The sequence below is a fragment of the Mercenaria mercenaria genome, chromosome 14 (assembly GCF_021730395.1).
Source record: "Mercenaria mercenaria strain notata chromosome 14, MADL_Memer_1, whole genome shotgun sequence".
In the NCBI taxonomy this organism is placed as follows: domain Eukaryota; kingdom Metazoa; phylum Mollusca; class Bivalvia; order Venerida; family Veneridae; genus Mercenaria; species Mercenaria mercenaria.
In genome coordinates, this window is record NC_069374.1 from 70760535 (window position 1) to 70784454 (window position 23920).

Here is a 23920-nt window from a genome sequence, read left to right on the forward strand (position 1 = left end):
CCTGTTATCACTGCACTTGAGAACAAGAAGGTCTTCAGAAAAAATATCTAAGTCCAAAGGACAGGAACAACAAAGGAAAGAAATTTAACCAAAAAGAAAAACAAATTCTTACAAGGTACAGATATATCAAAATACAACTAAAAATAGGAGGTACCATCCATGTTGTACAACAGAAAAGTGGTCTTGGTTTTCCCTATGGCCAATAATAAAAATGTTACTAAAAATAAGCTATTTATAGTAACGTAAAAGGGAAGTAATTAAAAAGAAAACTGTTGAAAGTGAACAAAAGAAGGATCTGCCAAATATATCTGTTTACATAAATGAAATTTCAGATCAGTATCTTCATTAGTTACAGAGATATACCCATTATAATTTGAAATAAAGGGAGGTAATTTGACATAAAATCAGTCCATGGTTATCTACCCTGATTGGCTCAGTCCAACTAATGACAATAATGAAATTTCAAATAAGTCCTATAAGTACTTACTGATATAAATCCATTTTGACTACAATCAGGGGAGGTAATCAGATATAAAATAACCTACGATTTGATCTGATTTGTCATGGAATCCAAGATTTATTGTTGTTGAAGATATTTTGGAAGTTTGTATAAAAAGAAACCATAAATGAAGTCTCTATATGGCTGCAAAAGCCAAAATAGCCAATTTTGGACCTTTCTGGGGCCATAACTCTGGAACCCATGAAGGAATCTGGTCAGTTCAAGAAAGGAACCAAGATCTTGTGGTGATACAAGTTATGTGCAAGTTTGGTTAAAATCAAATCATAAACAAAGTTGCTATTGTGCAGACAAGGCCAAAATAGCTAATTCTGGCCCTTTCAGGGGCCATAACTCTGGAACCCATGATGGGATCTGGCCAGTTCAAGAAAGGAATCGAGATCTTATGGTGATACAAGTTGTGTGCAAGTTTGGTTAAATTCAAATCATAAATGAAGCTGCTATTGTGCAGACAAGGTCTAAAGAGCTAATTCTGGCCCTTTCAGGGGCCATAACTCTGGAACCCATAATGGAATCTAGCCAGTTCAAGAAAGGAACCAAGATCTTATAGTGATACAAGTTGTGTGCAAGTCTGGTTAAAATCAAATCATAAATGAAACTGCTGTTGTGCAGACAAGGTCAAAATGGCTAATTCTGGCCCTTTCAGGGGCCATAACTCTGGAACCCATTATGGAATCTGGCCAGTTCAGAAAGGAACCAAGATCTTATCGTGATACAAGTTGTGTGCCAGTTTGGTAAAAATCAAATCATAAATGAAGCTGCTATTGTGCAGACAAGGTCAAAATAGCTGATTTTGGCCCTTTCAGGGGCCATAACTCTGGAACCCATAATGGGATCTGGCCAGTTCAAGAAAGGAACCGAGATCTTATGGTGATAAAAGTTGTGTGCAAGTTTGGTTAAAATAAAATTATAAATGAAACCACTATCATGCAGACAAGAAATTGTTGACGCACTGACGAAGGGTGATCACAAAAGCTCACCTTGTCACTATGTGACAGGTGAGCTAAAAAGAGCAGTTGTATTTTCAAATGATTATGTTGTACTTATCAAGAGGCTTTTCCTGAAATATATTTTTGAAAACTTACATGGGCAATTTTCGTACCTATAATGTGTTTAATTCAAGCAAAGCTGGTCACCTTCATTAATTGAGTGCTTGAAAAAGAATGCTCTTTGTTTTTAAAAAATGGTATGTACATTCAGCAAACTTTCAAAAATACAAAACAGGCATAAAAACATGATTTCTGGTACAATGAAAATATGTAATAACAATTCATCACAAACTACATGCAGCTTTCTGACATGCGTTTATCAACAAAACATGTTAATAAATAAACTCTAAACAACACAAGAGGACCATGACGGTCCTGAATCGCTTACCTGCCCCACATGACCCAGTTTTAAACCGAGTATGACATCGTTTTTTCTATTATTTGACATTGTGACCTAGTTTTTGAGCTCATGTGACCCAGTGCTGAACTTGACCTAGATATCATCAAGATAAAAATTCTAACCAATTTTGATGAAGATCCATTGAAAAATATGGCCTCTAGAGAGGTTGCAACGTTTTTTATTATTTGAAGTACTGACCTAGTTATTGACCGCACGTGACCCAGTTTTGAACTTGACCTAGATATCATCAAGGTGAACATTCTGACCAATTTTCATGAAGATCCATTCAAAAGTATGGCCTCTAGAGAGGTCACAAGGTTTTTCTATTTTCAGACCTAATGACCTAGTTTTTGACTGCAGTTGATCCAGTTTCGAACTTGACCTAGATATCATCAAGATGTTCATTCAGACCAACTTTCATACAGATCACATGAAAAATATGGCCTCTAGAGTGGTCACAAGGTTTTTTTGTTATTTGACCTACTGTCCTAGTTACTGAGGCATGTGACCCAGTTTCGAACTTGACCTAGATATCATCAAGATGAACATTCTGACCAATTTTCATGAAGATCCATTCACAAGTATAGCCTCTAGAGAGGTCACAACGTTTTTCTATTTTTAAACCTAATGACCTAGTTTCTGACCGCAGTTGACCCAGTTTCTAACTTGACCTAGATATCATCAAGGTGAACATTCAGACCAACATTCATACATGAAAAATATGGCCTCTAGGGAGGTCACAAGGTTTTTTCATTATTTGACCTACTGACCTAGTTTTTGAAGGCATGTGACAAAGTTTCAAACCTGACCTAGCTATCATCAAGGTGAACATTCTGACCAACGTTCATGAAGATCCATTGAAAAGTATAGCCTCTAGAGAGGTCACAAGTTTTTTCTATTTTTAGACCTACTGACCTAGTTTTTGACCACAGTTGACCCAGTTTTGAACTTGACCTAGATATCATCAAGATAAACAATATTCTGGCCAACTTTCATAAAGATCCCATGAAAAATGTGACCTCTAGAGTGGTCACAAGCAAAAATTTACGCACGCACGCACGGACGGACGACAGACGCTTCGCGATCACAAAAGATCACCTTGTCACTATGTGACAGGTGAGCTCAAAATTACATTAATCTGTACAATCAATACTTTGCAAGGTGGCCAAAAATCTGTACTTAAAGGAATTTCAATGATTTGACATTAAATGTCTGTAGCAATTCAACAGTTTACAAGCAACATATATATCTACCAATTCACGGGTCATTCTTACTATATTCAGGAAAGCTTTAATTATAATTTTCAACTTTCAACTTAAACCAATTTTCACCGAGACTCTGGCCATCCTGAATTACTGTTTGACCCACGTTTTCCATAACAAAGTTTTTCCGGTATTTCTTGTTAAATGTATGAGCCGCGCCATGAGAACAACATAGTGGCTTTGTGACCAGCACAGATCAAGATCAGCCTGTGCATCCGCGCAGTCTGGTCAGGATCCATGCTGTTCGCTAATGGTTTCTTTAATTGCAATAGGGTTTGAAAGCGAACAGCATGGATCCTGACCAGACTGCACGGATGTGTAGGCTGGTCTGGATCCATGCTGGTCTCAAAGCCACTATGTTGGTTTTCTCATGGGGCGGCTCATATAACACCATTTAAGTTATACATCAGTTTAAAGAAAATTGAGTGTTGTTATAGAAACTATTCAAATTTTCAAAATATCTTGATTAGTTTTTAATTCTGATTCTTTTTTTCAGTTATTTTTTCTTATTGTCAAAAACTGATTTTGATGGGGTTATTCAATGATTGTAAATTTCAGCCATTTTGAAAATCAAAAAATTTCAGCTTCAATTGTTATTAGACTGATATAAAAACAATCCAGGATCTCTTAGTTAGCATACAAGCAACATTTCCATGTAAAAACTTTGTAAAATTTCGAAAAAAAAGTTTTTTCATTAGCCAGAATTTTTACAAAAGAAAAAATACATCTTTGGCCATAAAACTGACATTTACTAAGACATCTAGAAAATTTAAAAGATCCTACTGCACTATCAAGTTTTTTAAAATGATGTATAACTTATTTCTGAATTTTGCATAATAAGGTCACAATGAAAAATTTATTATAAATTTTGTGGATCAAACAGTTGGTATAATATCATGGACAAATGTGTAACAAGCATAATAGTTAAGTTTGCATATAATATAACAAGGGCTGTCATTGAGTAAAAATGTTTGACCATTGATTCCTGAGAATATATCAGGACTGAGGTACAAAATGTTTAATACATACATCCTGTTGCAGATTTATTTATAAAATAAACAGTACAGTTGTTTCATAGATTTTCATTTTATAATTACCTCCCTTTAAGGAGAACAATTGCAATCTGTCCTTATCAACATTACTTTTCCTATTCACTGTTCTATTGACAGTGCTTTGACCACTGCAATATCTGAAATACAGACATTTTTGTAAAGGTTTCTAGCTTTATAATTGATTTTTATAGTGAAACAAATAAAAAAGGGAGGTAATAGACCCATTAAAGACATTTGCAAATTTTCAATCTACTAAAATTGTAATATTGTCTTTTAATAAAAAATTCAATTTTCATGGTCAAATTATGTTTAAATTTAAAAATATTTAAACATGTCCTGCTGATATCTAACATTTCTCAAATAATGTAGAAAATTCAAATTTTATTGGTTCATTTCCAACAGTAAAACAAGAGCTCGTCGAACACGAAATGCCCCCCTTGATGCATTCAGTAATTGCACAAGGAACAGAAACTATATGCTCACTTTAAACAAAAGTTCTACCATTCTGGTTTAATCTGACCTTGACCTTTAACCTATTAACCTAACAAGAGATTACAGAGTGATCTTGGCGCCATTCACTGAGCCATTTTTGAATGTTCCGAATTTCAAGACTAGCTCAAGGTCAAAATCAATGTCAAATTTCATTTCGGTACAAAACAATGTGTATGTGGTCCAAATTTGAAAGTTGTGGCTTGAGAAATGTAAAAGTAGGTCAGTAGATCAATTTCAAGGCCAAAGTTCATTTCAGTAGACAGAACTATGCAAGTGCATCAAATCTGAAGGCTGTAAGCTTGATAAATGTGAAAATAGGTAATAGGTAAAAATCAATGTCAAATTTCAATTCAGAACACAAAAATATGCATGCGGTCCAAATTTGAAGCCTGTAGCTTGAGAAATGTGAAAGTAGGTCACTTGGTCAATCTCAAGATCAAAGTTCATTTCAGTACACAAAACTATGCTTGTGGTTCAAATTTGAATGCTGTAGCCTGAGAAATGTGAAAGTAGGTCACTAGGTCAAAAGCAAGGTCAAATTTTATTTTGGAACAAAAAACTATGCATATGGTCCAAATTTGAAGCCTGTGCCTTCAAAAATTTGAAAGTAGGTCACTAGGTCAATAACAAGGTCAAAGTTTTTTTCGGTACACAAACTTATGCATGTCGTCCAAATTTGAAGGCTGTAGCTACAGAAATGTGAAAGTAGGTCACTAGGTCAAGATCAAGGTCAACTCATGTCAAGGTTCATCTTGCCACTCAAAACTATACATGTGGTCCAAATATGAATAATGTAAGTTATGGACATGAAGGTTCCAAGTTTTTCCCTATATAAGTCTATATGAACCATATGACCCCTGGGGCGGGGCCATATTTGACCCTAGAGGGATAATTTGATCAAACTTGGTAGAGAACCACTAAATGATGCTATATTACAAAATATCAAAGCCATAGTCTTTGTGGTTTGGACAAGAAGATTTTCAAAGTTTTTCCCTATAAAAGTCTATGTAAACCATGTGACCCCCAGGGCGAAGCCATATTTGACCCTAGGGGAATAATTTGAACACTCTTAGTAGAGGCCCACTAGATGATGTCATATACAAAATATCAAAGCCCTAGGTCCTGTGGTTTTGGACCAGAGGTTTTTCAAAGTTTTTTCCTATACAAGTCTATATAAACCATGTGACCCCTGGGGTGGTGCCATATTTGACCCCAGGGAAATAATCTGAACAATCTTGGTATAGGACCACTAGATATTGCTACATACCAAATATCAAAGCCCTAGGCCCTATGGTTTTGGACAAGAAGATCAGAAACCGTTTTAACTGTTCCTGGCCAATGTGACCTTGACCTTTGACCTAAAGGCCTCAAAATCAATAGGGGTCATTTGCTGGTCATGGCCAACATAACTATCAATTTTCCTGACACTAGGCCCAAGCGTTCTAGAATTATTGCCTGGAAACCATTTTACTGTTCCTGGTCACTGTGACCTTGACCTTTGACATACTGACCTCAAAATCAATAGGGGTCATCTGCTGGTCATGACCAACCTCCCTATCAACTTTCGTGACCCTAGGTCTAAGCGTTCTTGAGTTATCATCCGGAAACAGTTTTACTGTTCAGGGTCACTGTGACCTTGACCTTTAACATACTGACTTCAAAATCAATAGGGGTCATCTGCTGGTCATTATCAACCTCCCTATCAACTTTCATGATCCTAGGCCCAAGTGTTCTTGAGTTATTATCCGGAAACCGTTTTACTATTCAGGGTCACTTGACCTTTGACATACAGACCTCAAAATCAATAGGGGTCATCTGATGGCGATGACCAACCTCCCTAACAACTTTCATGATCGTAGGCCCAAGCGTTCTTGAGTTATCATCCAGAAATGGATTGGTTTACATTCCGACCGACTGACCGACCTACCGACTGACATCTGCAAAACAATATACCCCTCCTTCTTCGAAGTGGGGCATAAAAATATTACATAATTACCAAAAATCAAGTTATTCACCTATAAAATATCTACCTGTTATAACACTATTTAATATCCTTATATACTGATGCAAGCTCAACCCTCAATGACAGCCCTATATAACAACATAATATATAACAGAGATCACAGCTGCCGAGGAATTCACATTTTTACTCTGTACCCTTGGATAAATGGAAGACCGGTTCCCACTCGCTTCTGGTACTCGACGTAATCTTCACCAAAGAAGTTGAGTAAATATATTTCTTCCTCAAAAATACGTTCTCTAAAGAATCGCCATGAAACTATTGTATACCCTACCAAACAAAGTGGGTTGCATAAAATGATCTGAAAGAAGAACAGTAAACATATTGCATTTAATTTAATGTCACTAACAAAGTTAGCATTTCAGTAACTTGAACATCAGTCAGCTGTTTACCTTTATCAAATTCATTATAATGAATTCTAATATGACTAGCAATGCATAAATCATGACAACGATATTATGTTGACATCATCTTGACGTGATATTTAGGGTCATGTACGCATCAAGAAATAGCACTTTCAAATTTGATAAAATATTTTACTTCAAACAAGTTTAAAACGAAATGTCACATAGCACAACTGTATTGATTAATTTACACACACACGATGTTGGTTATAATTAGCTGTGCAGAATAATTCTCCATCATTTGCGTCCTAATGGAACTACTCTGCAAGACATATGACCATTTTCGGTCCTGGCGTGTATAAACAAAAGTGACAACCTACCATTTGGCGCCATACATGCGTGAAGAGAAAGTTCTATCATATTTGATCTAAATTTTACAATATAAGACATATAAGAATCGTAATAATTTTAAACAAAACCATGTTTGAACACTATTTATACACTCTTGCATTTATATGTCGTACAAAATAACTGCACTCCGGCTGTGCCCTCCTGAAATTATTATGCCCGATGTATAACCGCCCATCATTTATAGTGTTAAAACACGGTTTTGCTATAAATTATTTCTTAAATGGAGTAAAGGTTGATTATGAATTGTTATATATTCTGGACTAAGTCTACAATACAACAGTTAATTTTGGACTTATTTCATGCCCACTATTATATAAATTTATGTTTTTGACAAAAAATTCATGACATTTAGAGCAGTTAACTGCATCAAGAGTTTTGTTTGTTTGTTTATTTGTTTGTTTTGGGTTAAACGCAGTTTTTTAACAGTATTTCAGTCATGTAAAGGTGGGTAGTTAATGTAACCAGTGTTCCTGGATTCTGTACCAGTACAAACCTGTTCTCCGCAAGTATCTGCCAACATCCCCACATGAATTATCAGAGGTGAAGGACGAATGATTTCAGACACAATGTCTTTTATCAAATCGTCACGGAGAACGTACGCCCTGCCCGGGGATCGAACTCACGACCCCGCGATCCGTAGACCAACGCTCTCCCTACTGAGCTAAGCAAGCAGGCTGCATCAAGAGTTTAACTGGAATGTTCACAATCAAATTATTTAACACTGGCCTTGTTATTTGTCATAGATTGGTCGTATTAGCCCATGGTCAACGTCCAATACAACTGCCAGAAGACAAATAACAAGACCAACATATGATCATTTGATTTATGATGATTTTATAGTTCAAGTCTGCGCTGGCACCCTTAATTCATCCAGTCAAAGACTCAAAATGCATGAACCCTTACTTGGCCCATTTTCTCGAATTGGCCGTTATTTTCATATTTGCCCTAGTTTACTCATATTTGCTTAATTAAGTTTGGTACTTGCCCAATCTGTTTCATATGATCTGAACAACTGATCTAATACTATATCCAATATAGCATAGTTAAATGATATTGGTTACGGTCATACACTTATTTCAACCATTCAGATTTCTTTGTGTTTACAGTCTACAATTCATATATAGAAAAGAGAAAACATATGTATTACATACATGTATGAATGTTATCTGTACTTCATAAAACTTTAAATACTAGTCACATATTGTCTTAAACTATAGAATTTTTGTGAAGTGGAGCTATGCATATACCTGAGTTCCTATACTCCATAAAAACCATCCAACGTAAGCGGGATGTCTACACAGAGAGTATATTCCATGTGTAACTAGCTGATGGTTTCGTTGTTTTCTATACTGGACATAATGATTAAAGTTTGTTGAAGCAGTTATCATACTGGCTTTTCGTATCACCTCGCCAAGAACTGTGAGCAATAATCCAAACACACTGATATATCTCAACTGTTTTAAACCTGCAATTGAAGATAAAGATATATATAACAGGTGAAGAAAAACATTGGAATACTGTTTACAAACGAATGCTAGTATAGTAATTTCCTGCAAAATGTAGATGGCCCGCACAGACTGGCCACCTGAATTCATCCATTTGATTTCGATTTCTATAGCCTTAGAAAGCTGCTGGACAAAAAGTTGCAAACTAATGTAAACTTGTACTTGATTATTAACATCCTGCAAGTAATGTGGCTTACCGACTCACAAGCCAACATCATGTCAGATTTGACACTGCATGAAAGTTTAGTCGTGTAATAACTTGACTACTGAGTCAACATCAAACAGCCTGTGAACAGTACTAAGCAATCATACATTTTGCTAAAATATACATATATATATACAGTAGAGTATCAGAGTTATCTTTAGCTTATACATATATTTAACAATGATGATTTTCACACATTCATTTCTATTTTCATTTAAAATACAATTTAAGTCTCTTTGGCTTGACCTGAAATGCCAAAACTGTTGTATTTCCTTTAATTTGCTGTTTTTTAGCAACCAGAAATATCTTCATATTTCCAAGTTACTGACAACTTTCTTACACCACATGTAACAGAAAGATGAATGACTCGAATTTACATTCTTACATTATTGCAGATAAGATCGTATTTGCAGGGTTTTTCAATTTTCACTAATAGGGAATCAATCTTACATGTTACTGTAGAGGGATCAATCCCTCTACAGTAACATGCGATACATACCAAATGAGATATATTACTATCGAATTAAAAAATGTGGTCTTCTGGCATGCGCACAGAGCGTCTGACTTTGGATTTTTTGGAAGAATACACGTTTCCTTGTGCATAATAAGCGTCCACATAATTTGTCCGAACCGCAACATCTTGCTCATCAGTACAAATATGTGCAGCATTGTTTTTTATTCAAAAATTTACCTTTAAATTGACTGTAACGATTCCTGATTGTGGCATAGCCTTATGTCATATTGATGATATTCTCAAATAATGTAACTTATGATTCAAAATATTTATTAGTATTAATTTGCATCATTTTCTAAAAACACAAACACTCACATTTCACAAATTCTTAAAACTGTTAATAAGGCTTCTAACAGGAAACAGATGAACCTTCCATGAAACTGCAAGCATTTATACCTTTTATTAGGGTTTCTGACCATGTTTATAGCAACTGTTATATTTAAATTCTATTTTGTTACTTTTGTAACCGCCTTTTTTTTATGAAGTACCTTAAATATTTAGAACTTAAAATTGAAAATATAGTATTTTCGTCAGTTTTCCCTTATGTCAAAAAATCCCAGGATGTAAACAATCAACAATGGCAACCACAAGCAATAGTTCCAAGATTTAGGTAAGATAATTTGACCATAACTTGTAGGTTTCTGTTATTATTTTTGTACCGGTTTCTTACGGCCCAACATGCCACAGGCTCATGCCACAAGGTTAACTGTGCTATTTTTATAACCGCTAATTGTCGTGGACGACAGTTAGTAGTTTCAAGGTATTTCCCGTCAAAATCTTTGAAAGTATGCCAATTTTAACAAATTTCACTGCTATAATATTGAAAACAAAATTATTTTACTGGTAGAACAACTTTTTCTGTTACGAAATTTAATGTTTCACTGCTATAATATTGAAAACAAAATTATTTCACCGGTAGAACAAGTTTTTTCTGTAACGAAATTTAATGGTTATGCTGAAAGTAGCTTTTACAGTTTACCTGCTATTACCTGAGACTATCAGAAAGTCAATACTAACCTGGGAATATAAACCATTCTACAGTGAATTCAATCCAACTAGCTGCAGCTGCTATCTTGTATTCCCTGCTATGATCCAGAAGATACGACTCTAGTGTCAGAGAGCGTGGATTTGTCACTGCCGTTGTGTAGAATTCTGACCAATGAAATACGCTGAGACATGTCAGGTACCAACCAAAATGTGTCCATGATGATGTTTGAAAGCTGAGGATCAAACCAAATCCAAACACTAGGCCGAGAAAACACCCTCTGACAGCTACCTGAAGTAGTGAATGGTTTTTGTTTATCATAACAAGAGCTGTCCGACAGCACACTTGACTTTTCTCAGTCCTTATCTCTGAATTAGAGCTTTGCCAGTAAAAACTTTATAAAACTTTAACCAAAATATCTAAATTAAAAAGGGACGTAACGCTGTCAAAATTCAATCAGAGTTATGGGGATTGTTTCTCCTGGTGTAGACTTTGATAGTAAATTATTATTTTAAGTTTCAAGTCAACAGCTTTGATAGTAACAGAGATATTTGACTTTATCAAAAAATTTAACCAATGGCGATGCCAGGGCAAGTGCAATAGCTCTACCTTTTCTTTGAAAGGCGAGCTAAAAACTATTTTCCCACACTCTTTGGCATGATAAACCACAGGAGTCTGGAATACTATCCATAAGTACAACCTTACCAAATAATTAACTGCTTACAAATGAGCAAAAAGTCCTGGACTAATTTTTCATGTTTACCCTTACCCAGCTAAATTTCAGAATGAACTTTTCCATCTTTCAATTTTAAGCACTTAATCTGTATTTTTAACTAAATCATCCGTTCTGCTGAGTGAAACTGCAAACAGCTTATCTGAGGTGCACAGCTTCATTTGCTTCATTACGATCCTCTAGCTAATAATTTATAAATAACTTTAGGTCAAATACTTTTCGAGAAACATGGGACACAAACTTTTGTGCCCAGGGCCCCTAAAGGCCTAAATGCATATTTTTCACTAAGTCAAGGACTACAACTCTGGTCAGGCTGAGTGAAATTCCAAAAGAACACCTGGTGCACCATAGACTGGGTTCCATCCCTATGTTTGTTCTGTCAAATTTTCCATATAGAAATTTATGTTTTCTTCATTAACAGTGAAAGTAACTCCAGCAGGTTGTTTCTATAACGACATTTTTTATTCCCTCTGGCTCCGAACATTATATGAGGTGTCTACTTGTAGCAGTGAGCACAATGCCCAACCTTATTGTGCTGCCCCACTGGAATATCACACTGTAGACACCTGACATGATATCCGACCCTGTCACATTATATTGACACAGGGTTTTCATTATTATTTGTATCAAGGGATAATTTCTGAGAAACAAGCGATCAGGTCCCGATGTAAACGGATCGTAACAATTAAAATGGTATTTTCAAAACACCTGTAAAAACAACTGATTCACAGCCGATTCTAATCGGTTAATAATGAAAACCCTGCTGACACCAGGCTGACCAGGCCTACCACTATCCTCTTAATGCTGAGCGCTAAGCCAGGAAGCTATTAGTGCCATTTAACATCTTTGGTATAATGCGGTCAGCGATCGAACCCACAACCAATTTTGTAGTAACAAGTATGTGCGTAAATATAATACCTTTGCGGTTCAGATATGTATGCTATTATGGAACATTTTCTTCGATTTCTAAGGGGAAAATATGACCTTCTTTAAAGGAAAATATGCCAATTTTAGGGGAAAATACAGGTTTTTTTTTCGGCCGTTGTTATAGCCGTTATTCGGCTATATTCCCAATGCCAAAAAGTATGTATTTTTCCCAAAATGAGTGCAAAAATTCCCAATCTAAATTCTGAATATATTAAAATTTCATCAAAATTGCACAATTATTGACCAATTTATGGACAATTTTGTAATGGAAGTATGTTAAAGAGGTTGTACAATGTGAAACATGTACGAGAAAGTGCTTATTAATAAACACATCCTTACTAATACTATATCCTATGGGACTAAATATTTCCCAGTTTGGAACATTTACACATCAAAATTCCCAATTTTGGGGGTATAGGCTATGTTCCCAAATTAGCTAGAAAAAAAACCTGAAATATAGCAGTGTTTTTTTTTCAGGCCAATTTGGGGCCGAAACTGGGCCCCAGTCCCAATGAGTGTGCGTGTTCCGGTTTAACGTCTTTTTCAGTCATATAAACGACTGTGTCTACTTGTAGCAGTGAGCACAATGCCCAACTTTATAGTGCTGCCTCACTGGAATATCACGCTCCAGACATGTGACATGATATCCCACACAGACACATTATACTGACACTGGGCAGACCAGTCCTAGCACTATCCTCTTAATGCTGAGCGCCAAGCGAGAAAGCTACTAGTACCATTTTTACATCTTTGGTATGACGTGGCCAGGGATCGAACCCACGACCTCTCGCACTCGAAGCGATGCTCTACCAATAGGCTACTGAGACGGTACCCAATCCCAATGAAAAATAGTATGTTTTTCCCCAATTTTACCTCTAAAATTCCAATTGAAAGTTGGAAAAAATGCCTGAAAATTTTCACAACATGACATGAAAATTGGGGTCCTAAATCCATAATGTTGATGTTGATATTATGGTATTACAGAACAAGAGCTGTCGGAGGACAGCAACGCTCGACTATTTAACAGCCTTGTCGCTTGAATGAATAAGAAAGTCGAAAAAGGGGCATAATTTAGTAAAAAAGTAAAATAGGGTTATGGAACCTGCATAGTGCTTATCAGCTCATGACAGTGAACTAGTGTGTGAAGTTTCAATCCTTTCCCATTAGTGGATACTGAGATACCAGCTTACATACAAAAACTTAACCAAAAAATTCTATGTTGAAAAAGGGGCATAATTTTGTAAAAAAGCAAAATAAAGTTATGGGACCTGCTTTGGGCATGTCAGATCATGACAGTGAACAAGTGTGTGAAGTTTCAATCCATTCCCATTAGTGGTTACTGAGATACCAGCTTACATACAAAACCTTAACCAAAAATTCTAAGTCGAAAAAGGGGCATAATTTTGTAAAAAAGCAAAATAGAGTTATGGAACCTGTGCAATGTAAGTCAGTTTATCACAGTAAATAAGTGTGTGAAGTTTCAATCCATTCCCACAAGTGGTTACTGAGATACCAGCTTACATACAAAACCTTAACCAAAAATTTCTAAGTCAAAAAAGGGGCATAATTTTATAAAAAAGCAAAACCGAGTTATGGAACCTGTGCAATGTAAGTCAGTTTATCACAGTGAATAAGTGTGTGAAGTTTCAATCCATTCCCACAAGTGGTTGCTGAGATACCAGCTTACATACAAAAACTTGACCAAATCGGGACGCGGACGCATGGACAAGTCCAATAGCTGTACTATTCTATGAATAGTCGAGCTAAAAATTGAGAAAATTGTTATTACTTCCTATTAAATTGCATCACTGAAAGGCATGGTAATGTAAACTTTGTGTCTGTTGATCAAAAACATGCCATCTTTAAAAGGAAGTATTATACTAAGAAAATAAATAAGAAAGATGCAAAAAGTATGCCAAAAGTTGATGTTTTGTTCGTCAGACAGACCTTAAAACAACAGATTTGTCTACCGCTCAAATCACCACACCTACAATGGCTACATCTAGTCAAAGAGAAACTGAAAGTAAAAAATATATAGAAAAACTAACACTAACGCCGGTGTAACGGCATCTGTGACTGGAATCTTCAAGACAAATTTTGACAATGATCTAAGTGATAATAAAACACACGGCACAGTCACGTCTATGAATCAGAATTGTAAACTCAATAAGAGATACATGTTTGCATATAGAGCTTTTTTTTTTCAATGAATAAATATTGACTTTACTATCTTTAACTGTGAGTACCATAAAAGTTTAAAACTCGCTTAAAAAGTATTGTTAGTTCATTAATCTAGTCCAACTAATTTGACGTGATCCTAGGAAATATTGAGATATTTTATTCATATGGGCAATATCCCCACTCGTGTCAAACACTCGAAAGACCAAAATAGTTGAAGCAACATCTGATTAGATTTTCATCGCTGCCGACGCTTTACATGCCATAGGTTTAAATGCCGATTATTTCATAAATTGGCCATAAATTAAAATAAAACTTACATGTATCAAAAGGGGATTCAATTCCTCATTAATCTATGTAAAAATTATTAAATAATATCCAAAATTACGAATTTTCTGGTTATTTAAACCTTTGTATGTCTATGTTATATATATATGTACTCTACACGATCAACGTTTACCGCGTGTTTACATGCCATATAAAACCAATAACATTACATGACTGTGTATTGTGATTTAACTTCCACTATTTTGGTCCTTCAAAGTTTTGACGTTTAGATTGCCCATCACAAAATTTAATATAAAACAATCTGAACGTCAAATTATTTTGACAATTCATTAATCACGACATAAAAAAATCCCAATTTGGGCATTTAACGAAGCATTTCTCCAAGTTGTAAAGTCCCCTGCCCCATTCCCAAAATAGTGGGAAAAAATACTGCGTCTGGTTACTGGAAGGCTAGATCTCATCCCTTCAAAATAAAACGAGGGAAATAAGTAGACATTTAAGTTTTAACTGGTTTATTGTCTAATTTATCAAATATTGTGAATCGTAAAATACATAATTTTAGCTATTCTTCCTGCAATGTGATATTAGTGATCAAACATCTCGCATCAACAGATTTAGTAAATATTTCCTCGTTCCCCACCCACTAGTTTACCTTGTAAGCGTCCTTAGAGTTGAAGACTACCCACACTACACAGTTAGTCAGCGCCACGTAAAATATGTATATTAGTATCCACCAATCGTCCCATAAATTAGATAAAGTTTGGCTTAAATAAAACAATGTTGAAAGAAGAAAGGAGGCCGCTCCAAGAAGAAATGCTGACAGAGAAATATTTTCTGGTGTGGACGGCGCCATCTTAATTTTCACCGAACCATCAGCTGCATATCGTTGTCGTCTACATTACACGGTCATTTACAAGTATGAGAATATCAATTTTTAACCGACGGTCCGCTGTTCATTTCATATAAACAACAATATAATACTCCTTTAAATAGCATTTCATTATTCTGATTGTGTTCTAATCATCAAGTTTTGAAATCATGTTGGCCCCATTTGTTTACATATACATTAAAATGTGCATATATAGGCCTAGTTTTCTTACTACAAGTCAAAGTTTCTTATTTTCCGAGAACAGTGTACCATTGGAACCAACTTTCCCCCAGTGTCGCCCACCTCCCTACCATAGAGCAGTTCAGTGTTGCAGTTTGCAGCCTCTTCATCTTCTTCCGTGTACAGGACAGAACTCCAGTAACCGGAATGTATACTTTGTCCACGGTTGGGTTGGGGCAAGACAGTCACATCTCTAAAGGCTGTACAGTTAAAAGTTGACTTAAGTATAGAGGCGGGGCTGCTACCGAGGCATGGAGAGCAGCCTTGAAGGCCTCGATGTCTGTGATGTCCGTGACCGTGGTTGGCAAACAGTTCCAGTCCTGTATCGTCCTGGAAAAGAAGGACTGCTTATACACAGTGACGTTCGTGTATGGGAGAAATAGCCTCCTGGAACCCCTGGTTCTGCTGTCGCTGCCTCTGACAATCTGTGCTGCTTCTGCAATGTCCACTAAAGCCTAGAACATGTCACGCCCTAGTTATCCTGCAAACTCAAATTTTAACCTTTTTATATCACCAAGTTTATTTTTAGTGTAGCGTGCACGGTCTAGCTCAGTATATTAAATATAATATAATTTCCCTATGGGCTTCCTTGCCGACTGATTGGAAAACAAATGATTCTTAATATGATTGGTGAAATATAAAATAATTAATGCTAATCAATCTATCTCAATTTAACTGATGATGAGCACTCAAAATTAGTGGATGGGATCTTGTAGTATGGAGATTCACAACAAACAATGCCTGAGGTGAATACCATACATTAAGATTTTACCAAAATACTACTAGATGTCAAATTCCTGTCGTCGTGGCCCTTAAACAAAACGCAATGTTTTGAGTATGAACTCAGACTATGACAGGAGGTCAAGAACCTAATAGTATATGGTAATTATTTCTTATTTATTATCGCTCGGCAGCTTGGCAGATTCATATAATATATTTACTTTGACGTTGTTGACTCCTCGGTAGCCAGGCAGGTTCTGATCTCTTCGTGGCGCTGTCCCGGTATTTATAAGCTTTTATCCAATTGTAATTAATGAGCGCTCAATGATTATGACAAAATCAAGCTCCTTAGTACATTGATAATGGAAGTGCGTAGTTTGTCCTTAATTTGTGTATTTTCCGTAATTAGAGCCTAAAACTATCGTAATTAACGTGTCAGTAGATAGAACTTTCTTTTCTAGGAATTCATGAAAGATTAGTGCTTATTTCATTCAGTCTATCATCTAAAATATTGAATTATGACGGATCATCGGCGGTTCGAATATGATTGGGTCTAACTATTCTAGGTACGAATCATAAGGTATGCGGTGACTAAATTATATCAAACATCCTGATAGAGGCATCTCGCCACATTACCCTCTCCTCCGAGTTCATGCGCCCCGCATGACATTTAGAAACATAACTTCGTATTCATAAATTACGACAAACTGAAAAATGCAGAGTAAATCGAGGCATTGTTTAAATGTTTCTCTCTGAAACAATGCATACATAAGACAATATCTTTCCTTTAATCTTAAGTTGTTATCAATCACATAGCATATTGAAAGTCAGTTTATCTAAATCTCAGACTGTCATCATATTTCAAAGATGATAATCAGAATCACATGTTCATCAGCACTTCCACTGAGATCTAGCCATTATCGTCAACGTAAAATTTCATACTTGATGAATAAGGTTCATAAATAGTTTAACTATGTTGCATTTTCATATGCTTTTTCAAGTATGCAAGTTTTAACATAACTTTATTACATATGTTACATGTCCTCTCTAAATCATTCTTCTTTGAACACTTGACAATATGGGTTTCAAACCTTATACCTTCTGGTATATGTGTCCTGCACACTGGGCATATTGGCAAAAGTTGACGTTTCTTCATCTTGTCCGCCATGCTAATATCTTTGCAAACATCTGTATTTTGTAAGGAGTCTACGTTTTGGACTTTACTGTTGCTGTCTGTATGAACCTTTCTTTTCCTACGGCGTGTCCGTCTTTTATTCGGTTCATCAACTTGTCCTGGCTGACCAACTTGGTAACAACCTATTCTTCCTGTACAGAACAAGTTAAAAGTTTGTCCACGGATTTGGATGGTATTTTGTACAATGTCTATGCTTACATCATACATCCGCATAAAATCAAGGCCCAGTACCACGTCCATGTCGATCTATGCAACTATGACAGTAGTACGCCAATATCTGTTGTTACCAAATAAAATTGACAGCTCTGTCTGTCCTTTGACTTTCAAATAATGCCCACTCGTTGATGAAACTTGGAAGTCAAATTCTTTCAAAGTGTGATTATGCTCAATTGAGCTCCACAATTTGTCGGATATGAGAGTCAAAGTTGCTCCCGTATCTATCAAACAATCTACTGACTTCCTGTCAATACTTGCTGTGACATATAAACCTGATTTTCGCATGCTTGGTTCATTGCATCTGCGGTCATTTCTATATTTGTCTGCCTCCGATTTTAGTTCTGAGCTGCCTGGTTTAAAGTTATAATGGAACTCTCGTTTTCTATAATTGGGAGGAGAGTTTGTAACACCCGAATTTGAATGATGGTATCGTCTTTTCGATCTATCTTCATTTGCTCGATGATAAGGTGTTTGTCTGTATTTATCTTGTTGTACTCGACGTCTATCATAACTGTATAGTCTATTCATGGATCTATCTTTAGTCTTATTGTATTGTCCTTGGCGTTTCAAACTATCTACGCTATGTTTAAGATTCAAAACTACGTGTTTAAGATCTTCAATTTCTTTTGACTGTCCCTCATTTACTGCGCTTCTAAAGATTCCCTCTTCTTTCTTTTCTGCTCGATAGAAGGCCTCCAACTCCACTGCATGTCTGACGGCATCGTTTAGATCCGTAGGCCTGGCCTGCTTAATTTTGAGACGCATTTCTGAACTCACAAGGGCGTCGATGAATTGTTCCTTAGCCAGGGTCTCCCGAACGTCGGCTGGGGCATTAGGATATGCCAAGTTAGCTAGACGTCGGATATCCTGTCCCAGTTCGGCCATTGACTCTGTAGCTTTCTGTTGTCTGTCTCTCAACTGAACCCTATATAACTCGGTTTGATTTCTCGGTGAAAACTATCTTCTAAAGCTCTTATTAATTCATGATAATCCGTAGTCTTTGAATTAAGGTTGCCAAAAACTCTCTGGGCTTGTCCTCGTAGTGATACGGATAGATACAAGCCTTTCTTGTTATCATCCCAGCCATTTAAAGTAGCACATGCATCAAAGTGTGCCTTATAATCTGTCCATGCACTTGTCCCGTCGTATGTGGCTGGCTTCACCAAAGTCGTCTTACTGGAGCTTGATATTTTTGTTCCATTACTTGAATCTGAAGTTTCCTTATCTTCGATTTTTGGTGGATGGGAAACTTTTTTTATGCGCTCAGTCACAAATATGTCTGGTTTTAATGACTCTTCTTTATCTTCTGATGTAGGTGTTTCTGGTAACAGACGTCTAGGTGTCAAGGGTCCTTTATGTATCGTAGATAACCCTTCATCAGGTCTACCTGGTGGTATCATTTCAAAGACATACTTTTTATCACTCTGTATTGGGGTCGAGGTGTCAATATCACTCAAGGTCTTATTTATTTCTTGTTGTAACTTTGAAATCTCTCGTTCAAGTATCAAAATCCTATTTTGTCTTCTCAACCTCTCAACCTCTTCAACCATGGTTTCGTCGTGATGAGGCAACCCAAAAATGTGCTCAGCCATCTTTTAACGTGGATAAGATAGCCTATATGAAGCTATGAATATGCCCCACGTTGGGCGCCCAATTTTGTAGCGTGCACGGTCTAGCTCAGTATATTAAATATAATATAATTTTCCTATGGGCTTCCTTGCCGACTGATTGGAAAACAAATGATTCTTAATATGATTGGTGAAATATAAAATAATTAATGCTAATCAATCTATCTCAATTTAACTGATGATGAGCACTCAAAATTAGTGGATGGGATCTTGTAGTATGGAGATTCACAACAAACAATGCCTGAGGTGAATACCATACATTAAGATTTTACCAAAATACTACTAGATGTCAAGTTCCTGTCGTCGTGGCCCTTAAACAAAACGCAATGTTTTGAGTATGAACTCAGACTATGACAGGAGGTCAAGAACCTAATAGTATATGGTAATTATTTCTTATTTATTATCGCTCGGCAGCTTGGCAGATTCATATAATATATTTACTTTGACGTTGTTGACTCCTCGGTAGCCAGGCAGGTTCTGATCTCTTCGTGGCGCTGTCCCGGTATTTATAAGCTTTTATCCAATTGTAATTAATGAGCGCTCAATGATTATGACAAAATCAAGCTCCTTAGTACATTGATAATGGAAGTGCGTAGTTTGTCCTTAATTTGTGTATTTTCCGTAATTAGAGCCTAAAACTATCGTAATTAACGTGTCAGTAGATAGAACTTTCTTTTCTAGGAATTCATGAAAGATTAGTGCTTATTTCATTCAGTCTATCATCTAAAGTATTGAATTATGACGGATCATCGGCGGTTCGAATATGATTGGGTCTAACTATTCTAGGTACGAATCATAAGGTATGCGGTGACTAAATTATATCAAACATCCTGATAGAGGCATCTCGCCACATTAGTTTCTTCCACTCTAAATTTTTTATCACTATTTTCTTTCTCTTTTTGATTTTGACGCGCAGAACGTCTACGTTCCGGCAAGGGGTTTGACGTTAACGGCAGATAGATAGATAGATAGTTGTAAAGTTGGGCACTTGACAAACAGACAGGAAATGTGGTATTGGTGATGGTGGCGTCTTTAAGGCCGACAAGGCAACATTTTATGACAGTTTTTAATTTTCGCATGTTCATTACACTTCAATCGAGTTAGATCTCTCTACGGTTTTATAAAGTTCTGAGTGTGCCATATTTTGACATACATTTTACATATATATTCTTAGACTGGTATTGTCAGCTAAATATTGGACACATTTACTCCGTTCTGTTTTGCCAAATGGAGGATGCAAACGTTAAGAAATCTGTAAACTGGCCTGTTACCAGATCAATAAAGAATAAAATCCCAGAATTTCACTTACTTCTTGACCAAGTGAAACCGGATATTGTTGCATATACAGAGACATGGTTAAAACCAGATGTAAATACTTATGAAGTATTCAGAGATGATAGAATAAACTCTAAAGTGTGTGTGTGTGGGGGGGGGGGGGAATACTGAGACAATCAAAGATTCATGCAAACATAAGACTCTCTATGAAAATTTCTTGGATAACATGACAAACTTTAATCTTTATCAAATCGTGAGAACACCAAGCAAGAAACACCATTAAATTTATAAAAAGAAATGTTCAGAGCAATGATCAGAATCTTAAAGAAACAGCCTACCAAACTTATGTCAGACCTCAATTAGACTACTGTAGTTTAATTTGGCATCCATGGCAGAAAACCTTAACATATGAAATTGAACGGGTGCAAAGGGCTGCGGCTAGATATGTTTTAAACGAAAACGATTATTCCAAATTTAGCAGTGTCACATCTATGCTTGAAGCTCTCAAATGGCAAACACTAGAACAAAGAACAAAACAAGCTTCATTAATTATGTTGTATAAAATCAGTATATAATAACCTAGTATTTGTAGACCACAACCATCTTATTCAGTCAAGAAATCACAACTACATTATTCCTTATTCGCAAACACAATACCATATGAACTCTTTCTTTCCCAGCACATTCGTTACTGGAACAACTTGCCTTACAACATCAAGGCAAGTGAAAGCCTAGCAAGCTTCACTGTCAGTCTAAATACTTTCATGCACTAATCCATCATGTTTTTTTTTATTTTTAACATCGTATGTAGCAGTTTTACATTTTATGTTTTCATCATGTAACATAAATTATTTTAACAGATTGTCCCCGACCTCCCAGTTATAATCAGTAAACGATTGTTGGGAGTAACCCCGAAGAAGTAGAAGTTATTATTTGGTACAGCGTGATATTAAAACTTTCTTGAATAATTGCAATTAAATTCAGTATTATTTCAAACAAAACTCAGCATCCCAAGTCAAAGCAGAGTGGAACAAATGGTAGAAAAAGCAACAATAGCTACCAAGATACCCGATCTCTTCATCACCAGTAACCCATATTTCGTAATTAAAAAGCAGGTCACCACACAACGTACTGACCCTAATATAGCACCCTCACATACACGAACAGAGAATGACTAAAAGGAAAATCATCTCTAGAACAAAGGTTAATTTCTTAGTTGATATAATAGAAAATGGAAGAACAACTTCAAACTGTTATTAAATTTATTCCCATAAATATGAAAAATATATCCAGCAAAAACACCGATACCCTCACAAATCTTACCAAACCCAGGATGAATACTATAAGTTGACTATCCCTATAGAAGGGCATAGTTTTCAAAAAGGCAATTAAGGTAATTCTGCACGTCAAAATAGTTTGAAATTTTAAAATGTAGAATTTGATTAAACCCCAATTTTTCAAAACATCAGAATACAATTAGAAAATTCGGCAAATAAAAAAGACAGGGTCGCATGCTCGATTTTTGCTAGACTTATTTCAAACATTTTAACCTCACACAAGTTTTCATAATGGGAGTCTATGGGAAAATCACAATTTTGACAACATTTTCGCGAAAATATTTTTTTCTACAATGTAGATTTTAATGAAACTTGTCATGATTACAATCGTAAATAAGCATACGGCCTTCAATATGGTGAAAGAATTAAATGCATAGGCCCGTGTACTTGTTTTTGAGATATTTGCCCACGATTAAAGAGTTCCGTGCATTTCAAGCTTTAGTTTTAAGACGTTTTACAGAATTATTTAACGTGTCAGATGTTTTAATATCATGATTTAACTTTAGAAAGATAGTAACATTGCCGGTGTAATGAATTCACCCGCATGTTACCATAAATTTTAAAATGATTTTCATTTCCGTTCGTCGAATCCAGGCTTTATTCTAAGTTTTCCGTATAAATGACGTTACGCCATCATTTCCGGTTTATCAAACGTGCAGATTAAGCAATACAAGCAGCTCAAATCTTCTCACCAAAGAATCATCCGCCAGTAACACAACAACTACAATTCTGTATATGCACAAAAGCAAAGTGGCGAAACATAACCCGAAAAAAATCCCGTCATTTGTCATAGTGAAAAAAAGCAAGACGTATCTGGTGTCTATACACTACAAAACAAGGATAGCCTTATTCTCAACGATGCTCGTACGAATGCAGACAATTTTGTAAGACATCACTAAAGAAGACCTGAATACTTTACATAAGTTCCCAAGTCCAAACGCACCTATGCAAAACAGCACAATAACATTACCTGTTTTGGAGAAACCCCAATTCGAGATAAACATAATTCGGTTAGGAGAAATGTTTAAGGAATCTTAAACTCGGGTCCAGATTCTATGCCTGCTCAACTCCTGAAGAAAATATCAAGAAAGATATGTATGGGATTCTCTCCAAAATCAGAGCTCCTTGAACTTAGGTGAAGACCGAAAGGATTGTTATATGGCCTGCGACGTTCCAGTACTCAAGAAGGGTGGCAAGAGTACAGCAGCCAACTGTAAACCTGTCTTCCTAACTTCCATATGCTCTAAACTGACCGAAATCATCTTTCATCCCAACATCATGACGCACTTCGATAGCAGAACTATCTGACTGATGTTTAACATAGGTTCCATAGTAGTTGGCCTGATAAGCACAGCTCCAAAACTTGATATAAGGACTGTCTGAATGCAAGCAAAAGACGTCCTTCAAAATCCCACACCGATCGTTTCTCCTTTACAAACTCAATTACTAACTGAATCAATGGCTCCCTACTGATCTGGACAGTGAGCTTCCCGGGAAACCAGAAACAACTAATACCCATGGAGGATTCCATATAAACCGAGGTATATGTCACCTCAGCGGTTCTGCAAAGAACAGTCTTTAGACCTCTCCCCTTCTTTGAGTTCATCAACAACCCCCTC

General features: G+C 36.1%; 1 protein-coding gene across 1 annotated transcript; it reads right to left on the minus strand.

The window, feature by feature from the left end:
* Positions 1 to 1863: 1863 nt before the first annotated feature.
* On the minus strand, positions 1864 to 15676 carry LOC123528284 (protein-S-isoprenylcysteine O-methyltransferase-like). Its single transcript, XM_045308016.2, has 4 exons — positions 15475 to 15676; positions 10729 to 10987; positions 8735 to 8952; positions 1864 to 7033 (listed from the first exon to the last, which is right to left on the minus strand). The coding sequence occupies exons 1-4, from the start codon at positions 15673 to 15675 to the stop codon at positions 6851 to 6853; spliced, it is 861 nt and encodes a 286-aa protein (XP_045163951.2). The 5' UTR covers position 15676; the 3' UTR covers positions 1864 to 6850.
* Positions 15677 to 23920: the final 8244 nt, after the last annotated feature.